This window comes from Capricornis sumatraensis, chromosome 1 (genome assembly GCF_032405125.1).
Source record: "Capricornis sumatraensis isolate serow.1 chromosome 1, serow.2, whole genome shotgun sequence".
Lineage (NCBI taxonomy): Eukaryota > Metazoa > Chordata > Mammalia > Artiodactyla > Bovidae > Capricornis > Capricornis sumatraensis.
In genome coordinates, this window is record NC_091069.1 from 10,589,154 (window position 1) to 10,601,751 (window position 12,598).

At 46.4% G+C, this 12,598-nt stretch overlaps 1 protein-coding gene across 3 annotated transcripts in view; it reads left to right on the forward strand.

Annotated features, from left to right (window-relative positions):
* The window catches only part of MAPKAP1 (MAPK associated protein 1), a 236,410-nt gene that overhangs the window by 195,290 nt on the left and 28,522 nt on the right, over positions 1-12,598 (forward strand). For all 3 annotated transcript variants that reach the window (XM_068964854.1, XM_068964864.1, XM_068964872.1), the window contains one exon: positions 11,965-12,102. In XM_068964854.1, coding sequence (XP_068820955.1) covers positions 11,965-12,102 — 138 coding nt within the window. The remainder of the gene's footprint in view (positions 1-11,964; positions 12,103-12,598) is intronic.

Genomic DNA, 12,598 nt, shown 5'->3' on the forward strand with positions numbered 1-12,598 from the left:
GTGGTACCTGAGAACGTGTTGCCGCGGCTCGGCATCCCCGGGCTCCACGGGGCCGTCACAGCGGCCTGCCTCCCAATCGAGGAGCAGGGACCGATGCTCCAGTTTTACCATCTGCCACTTGTTTCTGCAGAAGTCAGGGGATAAAAAAAAAAAAAAAAAGAAGTCAGGGGATAAGAGACTCAGATTTTGATCTGCAAGACCCCAGATTCAATCGACTTGCCACCAGACTTTCATGTGAATGAAAAACTTTATTGGAGGCCATTCATGAAATGTGGGGCAACAGTCTAATCTTTTTAAATAATATTAACAAGAAAAATTATAATTTTTAAAGTGAAGTGAAAGTCACTCAGTCACACCTGACTCTTTGCGACCCCATGGACTATACAGCCCATGGAATTCTCCAGGCCAGAATACTGGAGTGGGTAGCCTTTCCCTTCTCCAGGGGAATCTTCCCAACCCAGGGATCGAACCCAGGTCTCCTACATTGCAGGGAGATTCTTTACCAGCTGAGCCACAAGGGAAGCTCTATAATTTTTAAAAGCAGATATCATTTATCAAATGCTTGCTACATGCCAGGCACTCTGCTGGTCATTCTTGCATGCATTGTCTCCTGTGATCACAGGACTTGATTAGATAGTACTGATATTATCTCTTTTTATGTGAGAAAAGTGGGGTATAGGGGAAATCTAGTAAGTAGTGAAGCTGAGATCAGAACCCAAGACTGTCTGAGGCTGAGGCCTCTGGCTAACCGCAGGATCATTCCTTGAAAGCAGGTCCTCCTTGCACCAATACTCTATTCCTATAACAACGTATGGTGTACAATGAACTTTCACCCCTTTACCCTATTTAACTGACACAACACATCGACAATGCTATTCCCATTTCATGACAGAAAACTGACATTTGGAGGAGTTCGTGAAATCCTGTGATGTATATAAAGCACTTAGTGCTTACTGGCACTTAGCTGTTGCTTAACAAGTACTGTCTTGCCCTCCCCCTCAGTCATCACATACACAGTAGGATATCCATCCCAGGAGCAGAACTGGGACTGAAACTCAATCCCATACACTCAGTCCAGTCCATCACAGAACAGACGCCTCGGTCATTAATAGTGTCCCTTCACCAAGGAAGTGATTACTTCTGGTTGGCCCATTCCAAACATTCTGCGCATCCTTCACTATTCTCCCTCCCCTGGCATCTGGAGGTCAGTGTCAGGGTAGCGTGTGTGCTGCCAGTCCCTCCTCCATTCGCACTGTTCACCAATCACGGCACCTCTTCCCGCTGGGCAGACCTGACCCCAGAATCCTTTCCAACACTGCCCAGAAGCAGCGCCCACCAGTCAGTTGGTGTTGGTTCTTAGGCTGGAATCTGTTTGCCATCCTTGCTCTACCAGCCCAGAAAGCTCACCAGACAAACCCAGCATGCCTGACTGTTCCTATATTTCCCAAAAACATTTTGGATTCTTTTCATCTTGTCTGCTTCCCTTCCGTGGTAGGCCTAAAAGTACAGATGACCTTTAAGTGTAGACCTTGCTTGAACTTATACCAAGTTGAGATTTTTTTTTCCCATTAACTTGACCTCCTGTGTGGTTGACCACAGGATCAGGCACTAAGACATGCCGCTGCTGCTAAATCGGTTCAGTCATGTCCGACTCGGTGCGACGCCATAGACGGAAGCCCACCAGGCTCCCCTGTCCCTGGGATTCTCCAGGCAAGAACACTGGAGTGGGTTGCCATTTCCTTCTCCAATGCAGGAAAGTGAAAAGTGAAAGTGAAGTCACTCAGTTGTGCCCAACTCGTAGCGACCCCATGGACTGCAGCCCACCAGGCTCCTCCATCCATGGGATTTTCCAGGCAAGAGTACTGGAGTGGGTTACTAAGACATGGTTGCTACCCAAACATCCCAAGGTTGGGTAGCAGGTTGAAGTAAGTTTAGGGAATTGACTCTACAAGCGTCAAAAGGTAGACTTCCTTGATGGTCCAATGGTTAAGACTCGGAGCCTCCACTGCAGAGGGGCACAGGTTCCGTCCCTGGTTGGGGAACTAAGATCGCGTTTACCACATGGTGTGGTCAAAAAGTTAAAAAAAGAAAAGGATCAGATGGCAAATGCCAGCCATGATCTAAGAAGCCCATGGTATACTATCAATAAGTTCTTGTTAGCTGGCTTACAGAAACTGAATTAATTATGACACACCAGCCAAGGGGCTGCCAATAAACCCATGTAAGAATCAAGACAGGGAAGGCCTTTCATTTACATGGTACCCTAAAGCAGCAGTTCCTACCATGACCGTGTATCAGAATCACCACCTCCTGGCCTCTTCCCAGATCTGTTGTCTCAGAATCTCCTCTCAATTGTGCGGTTTGGGAAATGCAGTCTCACAGTATTCAAAGGACTTTCTTGCCCCTTATCTCTTTGTCCAAGGCTTGTTTTTACTGATTGGGCAGGTCAGCCTGGTTTTCCCAGCACAGGGTCTCAGGCTGAGAAGTGTTATGCTGGCCATGCCACTTGTGCTAACTTGCGCCCTTCACCTTCTCAACTGTCAGTATTGACCACCTCCACATCACTAAAAGAATATGGTACTGAGCATATAATATACCATGAATTCCATCCATGAGATTATTGTGTAAGATTATAAAATAACCTCTACCAAAATTTCCATGGTTACATCCATTCTCTCTTCATGAAATAGTCCATAGGCATAATCACAACACTTGTGATCACAGTAGTTTGTTAACAGAAGTATCAAGTGCAGTAGCACATACCTTAGAGAAGCAAAGAGGGCTTCGTCTTAAACCACCTCCAATCAGGTTTGTAATGGCTGCCTGGAGCATCACGCTAAGGTAGCATCTCAAGCTGCATCTGAGAGCAAGGTCAACTCGGTGATTGATTAAAAATGTCTGCCCTGGGCCTGAACATGACGAGAGGCAGCGTGTTTGCCATCTCTTGTCATTATTTAATCCATTGGTCAGTACCAACAAGCCAGCCCTCAAGAGAAGACCTTATCACAGTGTTACTTTTAATATATAGCATGCAAACTTAAGAAACACATTACAACACAGGACTGCCTGAGTGAAATCTGTATCTGTGGCCTGGTCTTATTACTCCTCAGGCTCACTCTGACACTAAAAGTAGTAACAGGGCATCCCTGTTACTTTCCGCTGGAGTACCTATGGAGTATAGTTCAAGTAATGACACAGTCCTGAAATGTGTGGTCTTAAAAACGGCCTGATCTTCCTTCCATGTTTCCATCTCAGATTGAATACTAAGGAGATAACCCTTCTCCGTGTAGAGACACTAAAATGTTCATGGGGAGACATCCGTTGTGCTTAGCTCCAAGATCCCTGGATCCACTGAGTCATTTGAGAATGCAAATTCTAACGCTCTAAAGTACTTGTAACAATAAGCTAGTAACAAATTCTAGTATTAAATGATGATTCTCTTCCTATTGCGGCAACATTTTCTGAACCAAAAGTTGGAACAGAATTTAACAAATCCTAGTGAACCTGTGAAGTAGCAAGACAGACACCATCAAGACTTCCTCCAAAAAATGTCTTTACCACATTAGTGCTTAATGCAGTGATCAAGTTAAGGGAAAATCTCCTGACGGAAAATGTCAGAAACTCGAGGGACTTTTTCTAACTGTATGCTTTCCTTTCCACTCCCAGATCTTCTCTTTTGAGAATCCCTCCTGGGTAATCCAGGATTACTAATGACAATGTGCCAGGCTCCTCAGATGGCTAAGAAAGAATTAAGAACTGGAAAAAGTGGATAACCACTGGCATAGTGAAAATGAATGGGAATCAGATAGCTGAAAGTTGACCAAGGTTCCGTATTCTTTTTACCACTTCCTCATCCTTGGCACTTGAGCTCCACCAGTGTACTGAGTATGGGGAAGATCTGCTGTTTCCTCATGCTGCAGGTGATTAATTACAAATTCTCTTAAGAAGCAACGTTACTGCTTCCTCACATTTAAGTTCACCTGAGGTATAGTTGCTAAGTCGCTTCAGTCGTGTCTGACTCTTTGCAGTCCTTTGGACTGTAGCCCACCAGGCTCCTCTATCCATGGGATTCTCTAGGCAAGAATACTGGAGTGGGTTGCCATGCCCTCCTCCAGGGGATCTTCCCCACGCAGGGAATGAGCATTGGCAGGCAGGTTCTTTACCACTAACACCCCCTGGAAACCATGTATTTACCAGGAGAATATTTAGTTTGGGAACCTAACTTCCCAGTATAAAATCTTTGCAACTGCCTTCTCTACAGCGAGAATTTCACCCTCATCCAAGGATGGGTGTTACTGAGATTAAATAGTCCAAGGTCTTGTTTAGTAAGTGCCTTGTGCTGAGCACCGTACTGAGTTCTGTACAGACATGGTCTCATTCATGGTCAGGCCACCTCTGAGTTTGCATTCCAAGGGTAATGGTCTCGTCAAGTATAGCAGACTTGTCCCCAAGTCTCTAACTGATCATACACTGAAATTGGCCGCATTTAGCTCTGGATCCCAGGTGGTTTGGGGATGTTTATCCACTTAACAGAACCGGTGATCCACTTGATCTCAAGAATGTAAGGTTCTACTGATCTCATTTTGGATCCCTGATAAATTGTCGGAGACTGTGCATTTTATACTGCAATGCATTTGATCATTATAAAAGTGCATAGTGAGATATACTGGGTCTTTTTAAGCCCCAGCTTATTTGTTTGGGGATATGAATTATGTTGTAGCTCTGTCATTAATGGGTGACATCAGACAAGGCATATCCTAGCCCTGAGCCTCAGTTTCTTTGTATGGAGAATGAAAGTCCCGGACTGGGTGATCTCTCAGGTCTCATTAAGCCCAAACAGCCTGTGTATCTGATCCTGTGTGTAAATTCAGAAAAGTTTCAAAGACTTCCCTGCCTGCTCTGTGGATGCTATCGATTGCTATATAGATTTAGCAAAATCCACTCTGGCAAGGAGTTGTTCAGTGGCTCTCCCAGGGGGCTTTTCCAGGCTTTCACAGGCTATAGGTAACCGGAAGACAAGAGGATTGCGGAACTGTGTGAAAAGCGACTCGGGGATTTAACAGTGGTGGGGCTTTTGTAGTCTCAGACTCACGGTTGTAGGAAATTGATGAATGAACCACACCTCATGATGTCTGAGCAAATAAACAGTAACTCGGGAAATACACTGAGGTGTGGAATGTTAAATGCCCTAATTTTTGCCAAACTGTGTTTCAGCTTCTTGGAAGGGCATTTTAAGCGTGCCCTGAGTGGGGCTGTGCCTTCTAAGAGTCACGCATGCCCCTCTGGGACGGTAGGGAACAGCTTAGGGGTCAGAACACATGGACTCAGTCCCATAGTCCCGGGCTTCAGCCCTGACGTCGCTGCTTACTAACATGAGTCACCCTGGGCAAGTATGTCATTTCTCCTTTCCACGGTCATTTTTAGTAGTAATTCTGATACCAGTTGAGCCCTTATAATGTCCCAGGCACTCTGTTCTTTTCTATATGCTTAGGCCATTCTACCTTCATGATACCCTGGAAGTTGGTACTGTTTCCCCATTTTACAAGGGAGGAAGCTCAGGCTCACCAAGGGAGACTGCCACTTTGCCCAGGATAACATCAGCAGACCAAGATCTCCAGATTAATGACCTGGAGACCATGCAGGGCAGAGGTTCCCTATCACCAGGGTTTCCACAACTTCAGGTGTGAAAATATTCTTCCTGATTTTGAATTGAACTCTTGAAGGTTGCCAGGAAGAAGTTTGCCCTCTTGGGGATAGGAGGCTATTGCCAGGATTCATGGGGTTGAGAGCATTGGTCTCCGAAATTGGACAGTCATTCTGGATCCTGGTGCTTCTCATACTGCGGTATAGAGTGGCTCCCCAAGAGAATCACCCCCCACCCTCACCCCAGACTAGAGCCTGCCAGGTCCCTTGTTCATACCCCTCCCGTGACTCTCCAAGCTCACACTCATTGTCCTGACCATCACCTCTTGATCTGTGTCACACCCCTTAGCCTAGTGCCTGACTCCAGATAACAGCAGTCATGAGAAGCAGTAGCAGGTGTCCCTGTGTATGTGAATTGCTCAGTCTTGCCCAAGCCCAAGCTCAGTCGCTCTTTGCAACCCCAAGGACTGTAGCCCACCAGGTTCCTCTGCCCATGGGATTCTCCAGGCAAGAATACTGGAGTGGGTAGCCATTCCCTTCTCCAGGGAGTCTTCCCGACCCAGGGATCAAACCGATATCTTGTGCATTGCAAGCAGATTCTTTACCATCTGAGCCACTAGGGAAGGCCACTAGCTATGGATTAAGCACTATTGCTGACACTTTTACAAGTCTTATTTCATTCAATCCTTATAACAAGCCCATGAGGTGGATTCTATTATTGCCAGTTTTTAGCAAGTTTCCCAAAATCACAGCATTAGAAAATAGGGAAGCTGATCCCCAAAGTCAGGATCAGGAATGTCTGACTCCAGAGTTCCCTGTCCGTAACCTCTATGCCACTGCCTTGAAATACAAACTGGGCTGCTCCTGCCTTCCTGGTAGAGATAGGCTGAGCTTGTGATAAGTTGCTACACATGGAAGGACCCAGCACAAAGGTTGTCCAGGGTAGGTGCCCAGTCTGTGTTAGCAGAAGTAACACATAGGGCTAATTTCCTCTTAGGGAAATCTTTCAGTTAGCTAAAACAGACACAGGTCTCCTGGCGATAACTCTAAGGCCTTGGACAAATCGTCTCCCCAGAGAGTTGTATATACGTTAGAGTTGCATTTTTGTTTATTTTGAGCTGTCTTGTTAAGGAAGGATTTATACGCTGGTGTTGATGTAGGACAGCAATCAGGCAGTGTTTTCTGCTTTGACAGTTGGTGTGATAGTTTGCTCCCAGTGAAGTTTGACTCACTGTATCTGGAAGCTGTCAGAAGTGGGAACATGAAAAGGTCATGACGGATGGCTTTGGATAAGTGGGTTGGGGAAGAGAGCTGGTAAAGGAGACAAATGGCCTCCCTTGTTTCCGAGGGAAGGGGCCAGCCCTAGCTGCTTCGGGCCAGCCTGCGTCCTGTCTTCCTCCTCACTGGCCGAGCCTGCTGGAGTTGAGCCTCCCAGGCACCGTCGGTCAGAGTGGCGCCCGCGTTTGCAGCCCTGTGGCTAGCAGAGGACTGCTCGGGGGAGGTCGTCTCCAATTTAGGATCACTCCTCATCATTACCAGTTATAGAATTTAACATACTCCTCTCCTCTCATGTTTTAAAAATTAGGTGGCTCAGACAGTAAAGCGTCTGTCTGCAATGCAGGAGACCGGGTTCTATCCCTGGGTTGGGAGGATCCCCTGGAGAAGGAAACAGGAGCCCACTCCAGTATTCTTGCCTGGAAAATCCCATGAACCGTGGAGCCTGGTAGGCTACCGTCCATGGGGTCGCAAAGAGTTGGACACGACTGAACGACTTCACTTTCACTTTCTGAATTCTAAAGTAGAAACCAACCCCCACCAAAAAAGTCAACTTTTAAAATGATGTTTGTTTTTATTTTGGTGAAATTTCCACTGGCCAGAGTTGACTTAACCAATGAAGCAGATCCTTTTGACCTCTTTTCTATAAATATTTTCCGTGTCCTTTTCACCTAGCATCATAAGAATTTTTCCAAATCAGAGCTTTTTTTATACAGTTTTTCATGGTTGCATTGTATTCCGACATGGTTGTCTTAACTAGTCCTCTGTTGTTGGCCATGTAAGTTAGAGAAATGTAAACTTAATAGAAACCAGCTTTCCCTTCTTTTCTTGGGCATATATTTATCATTTGAATTGCCTGTTAATCATGCATAAACGACACTTCAAGGAGTGCCTCTGCCTTTCCTTCAGAAGAAAGTGAAATTGTTAGTCACTCAGTTATGTCCGACTGACTCTGTGTGACCCCATGGACTGTGGCCCGCCAGGTTCCTCTGTCCATGAGATTCTCCAGACAAGAATACTGGAGTGGGTTGGCATTTCCTGCTCCAGAGGATCTTCCCGACCCAGGAATTGAACCTGGGTCTCCTGCAGTGCAGGCAGATTCTTTACCAGCAGAGCCACCAAGGAAGCCCTTTCTTCAGAGACTTGACACAAAAACTTCAGCCGAGGAAATCAGAACCATGCTCCGCGATTGAACAGAATACTGATAGAACTTCATGCTTCAGTTTGCCACATATGAACAGAATTAAAGGTGTGCATTTATTGGCTGCTGCTGCTAAGTCACTTCAGTCATGTCCGACTCTGCGAACCCATAGACGGCAGCCCACCAGGCTCCCCCGTCCCTGGGATTCTCCAGACAAGAACACTGGAGTGGGTTGCCATTGCCTTCTCCGATTTATTGGCACATTTGAATATTATTTGTTCCTTGGTGAAAATGGAGAGAGAAGACTAAAGACTGGGTGAGGAGCAATGGGGTAAGTCCCACACTCGGGACCCGGATGGCTCTGGGTATGAACACGACTTTCCCACTTAAACCCTCCCCAGCCTTAGACCAGCGCCTTCCCCTCTCCTAGCACGGGTTACAGCACCTCGCACAGTTCTGGGGGAATAATGCTGGGGCTGAGAGGACACGCTCTGGAACCAGGTTACCTGGCTTTCTTCCCATTCTGGCTCTGCCCCTTAGCAGCTGTGTGAACTTGGGCAAGTTACGTCTCCTCCCCATGGTTTCAAGTTCCTCATCTATAAAGTAGAGGGAAACACAGGAACCGACCTCATCCGGTGGTTGTGAGATTGGCATCAGTGCACACGAGGGGTTCCTACCCTTTCTGGCACAGAGTTGGTGCCAGTTAATGCCTCACCACCCTTTACCCCCGACCTGGCCTGTAGCACCAGCCTCCAAACTGCTCTCCTCTCCACCAGGCTGCCTTGTCCTTTCAGCTCCAGGCCGGGGCCCGAGAGGTCTGTTTGCTTCAGGCTGAATTCCACAGTGGAGGCTGGGTGTGCTCAGTAAAGTGGGCTCTGATGGTGCTGCCGCTTGTCCGGCAGGAGCGAGCAGGGTCCTGTGAGGCCGTGTGCCCCGCTTTAAGAAGCCAGACCTCACACACATCTCAAGGAGGGGGAGATTATTTAATGTAGAAAAGGATTTTTCCCATCAGGAGAGATTCCCCTACAGGCTTCTTTAAATAGTGACTCCTCTAGGCAGGCAAGTGTTTCACAGATCATTAACTGCTTGACTGAAAGCCTGCAGGGCAGAGAAAGTTAAAACTAAAGTGTTGGGAGCCCCTGCCAATTACAGATCAATCCAAAATGAAGATAAAGTATCTCTGAAACTAGGAGTCACTGGGAAAATGTGATTTGATTCAGAAAAAATCTGATTTCCACGCAGCTGTTTTGAAATACACCGCTTGTTTCAGTGGTGTTCCACCTGCCTGCCTGTCTTGATCCTAATGCATTCAACTCCCACATCTTCATCCCCAAACCGCAGACTTGGGGGTTCCCCTTGGTGAATGGTGACTGCACACTAACCCCAGGAAAGGGTGTGTTTGGGAAAGTGTTCTCGTGGTGGAACAGAGCTTAGGCTACTGATGCTAAGATACAGCCCATAATGGATGAACTCTACAGGAACAATTTGCAGATAAAAATCATAGAAGTTAAAGTGTACTTTACATGATAAAAGAAAGATGAAAGAGGATGAGAGTCTGTTACATCTGAGATGGTTACAAAAGTCCTGCTTTGTGAAGTAGGCTCTGTTGAAAAGATTGATGCAATGGGGAGTGACCTTGGCTTGGAGCAGGAGCTGGTGATGTATGTATGCGCATCCCTCTGCTAAATGGACCCAGATTTGTAGCACTAATATACATGGGAGCCCAGAACCAAACTCAGTACGGCAATAAATCAACAGCCACTTTGGGTGTCATTTCTGGTTTATATTCCACTATTGTTCTATCACTTTAATTCATGTCACTATCATCTTTTCATCTGGAACAGTTTTATATAATTTTCCAGTGGAGTTACCTGACAAATCCTATCAAATTAACAAGCTACATTAACAATATTGACTGACTACGGCTTCAGGAGTTGCAGGGCCGTAGAACAAAATTTTAAAGCCGTGTCTCTCTGATGACGATCGTCCCCCTCCCTTTCTGAGAAAGGAATGTGGGGCAGAAGAGATACGCACATTTATTTTGCTCTGCTCGTTTTGACTTTTATAAATGTCAAAATAAGAAGCAGAGGAAGGTAGGGAGGGGGGAGCCACTTACAACCAACAATCATGGTGTAAGTACTTTTCTTCTTTCAGGGAACTGTAGAATGTCCAGATCTTTAACAATTAATGACCAAATTGGAGGGAAGAATGTGACTGGGTAGTCATAATCTATTTTAAGTGAAATGTAATAAAATCAGTCTCCTGATACATTCTCACCCTCCTGAAATCATCTAGACCTGAACGTCCAGAGTCAATTGGGCTGATGACATTATGCCTAATTGAAATATGGCACTCCTGAAAGATGCCTAATGACAAATTCCGGCATTCGATTAATTAAAAAAATACCAATTGTTCATCTTTTCCTAAGACCACACGGTAATGACTGGGGTTAAGCAGCTGAACTGCAGGGTCTCCTTCAGATACGGCAGGTGACACGGTGCTGTAGTCTCTCCAGCCTCCTGCCTTTGTCTGGCTGCTATCTGGGATTTCTTTATTCATAAAATAAAATGGAGACGAGTGGAGTGCATAGCACAGCTCATCTCTAGGATTTTGTGTTTCTGTTCTTTTTTAATTTTAAATGTGGTCCGACTGGTCATTGTGGTCTCTTGGTTTTTGTTTTTTAATGTAGCTATTTTATCTGCCTTATCTTTTGGCCTACCAAGTTTTCTCACGTGATAGTTTAAAATTCCTGAGCGTGATCCATAGGATGAAGTATGTTAACTCTGGTTGTCTTTTCTGTTACAGAATGTAGATGCGGTGATTTTAACGGTTTCTTATATCTTCATTTTGCTTGTTCTCACTTTGACCCTGACCTTGAAACTGTGGCTTAAAAATTAATTACTTTTAAGATTCCTTCTGGGGCCCACTCTGGAAGGATATTGAAGGGTTTCGTTTCACTTCATGAACAGATTCCTCAGTTTTCAGTAAAAGGGAAACGAGAGCTTCTAGACTAGATGTTGTGTGTCAGGCTGGGCACCGTCTGCTCGGAGATCCAGGAGAGCGTGGCTCTGGTTTCCAAGGTGGTCCCAGGACACCCTGCCTCCCTGGCGCTGTCACGGTTCTCCCGACAGCTTTGCTCCCGGTCGCTGCGCAGTGCGTTATGTCTCTCAGGGCTCTGAAAATGAAAGCTGAAGTCCCCATAGTTAACATTCTGGTTCCCTGTTAGAAAGCCTTTGTTGGATAAAGTGCATACCCTTAGTGGAAGAGCAGTGCCTCCACAGCCTGAAGCCGTGCGCTTGGAAGGTTTTACATGAAGCACCTTGTGGTCCTCCTGTGACTTCCTTTAAATATGCTGTGGACAGTTGCTTAGTGTCAGAGAGTTCTTCAGTGAGAGAGAAACTTTTCCTGTGTTTGGTGTGGAAGATTTTTCCAGGTCAGAAGCTCTTCATTGGTAGCCTGACTGCTTAGGCATAGGTGAGTTGACAGCTCTGCCTGCCCAACCCAGATCTTCTACAACAAAACACAGCAGAGACCACTGATGAGAATTGTTTAGATGAACCTTACCTTACAGTGTATTTCACTAACGATACGTAGGTAAGCTTTATATTATATCTTTTCCAAGAAGGAAGGCTTCATCATACCTACGTATATGGATTTTGGCTGCTGTCCCTCTCCCCACCCCGACCCCGGCTCACTCACCCAGGAGGCCAGACAGGCGGCTTCTCCGTGCCATTTGGAGTCTCCTTACATCTGTCTTAAGAAGCCCATGGCATTCCCCGAAGCCCTAGAGAGAGTTCATGCTCGTTCAGTTTAGGATTTACAAAACAGGTCAGATGATTTCACTGAAATCACTTACACCTCATACTTCTCGTGGCTTCTCTTCTGTCCTCCCCTTGGCCTTACAGGTATCTCTGGAGACAAAGTGGAGATAGACCCTGTCACGAGTCAGAAAGCCAGCACCAAGTTCTGGATTAAGCAGAAGCCCATCTCGATCGATTCTGACCTGCTCTGTGCCTGTGACCTTGCAGAGGAAAAAAGCCCCAGTGAGTAGTGCCTTTTATTTATGTCTCCTTTCTCTCTCCCCCCCGCTTCCCCTCTGTGTGCTGGGTGCCAGGAGAATATATTGTCACCGTGTCCTTTTTTCCTTGGGTCTCTTTAATTCATTACCAGAAATTTCTTTTAATCAAATGGGATTGTGTTGTGGTACCGAGAGCCTGACACGGGTCCCTCTTCCGCTCAGTCTTGATGGCAGTAGAGGCGCTCACAGCGGCTCCTGACCTCAGTGCCCCCCCACCGCCACCCCCAATGGGGACTGGGGGCTGGGGGCAGCTTCCTGCCAGGAATCTGCACTCCCCAGAGCCCTCATTTCACTTTATGCTCCCTTCCTCTGCCTGTTTGGGGGGCTGGACCAGTCAGACCCGGACCTGCCTGCCTTCCTGGCCAGATCGAGGGAAGCTGGAGAATTTCCCGTGGCAGCTGAAGACTAGATTTAGATATCCATCATGCCAGAGGTGTCAACACCCTCCAGATTATTGGCAG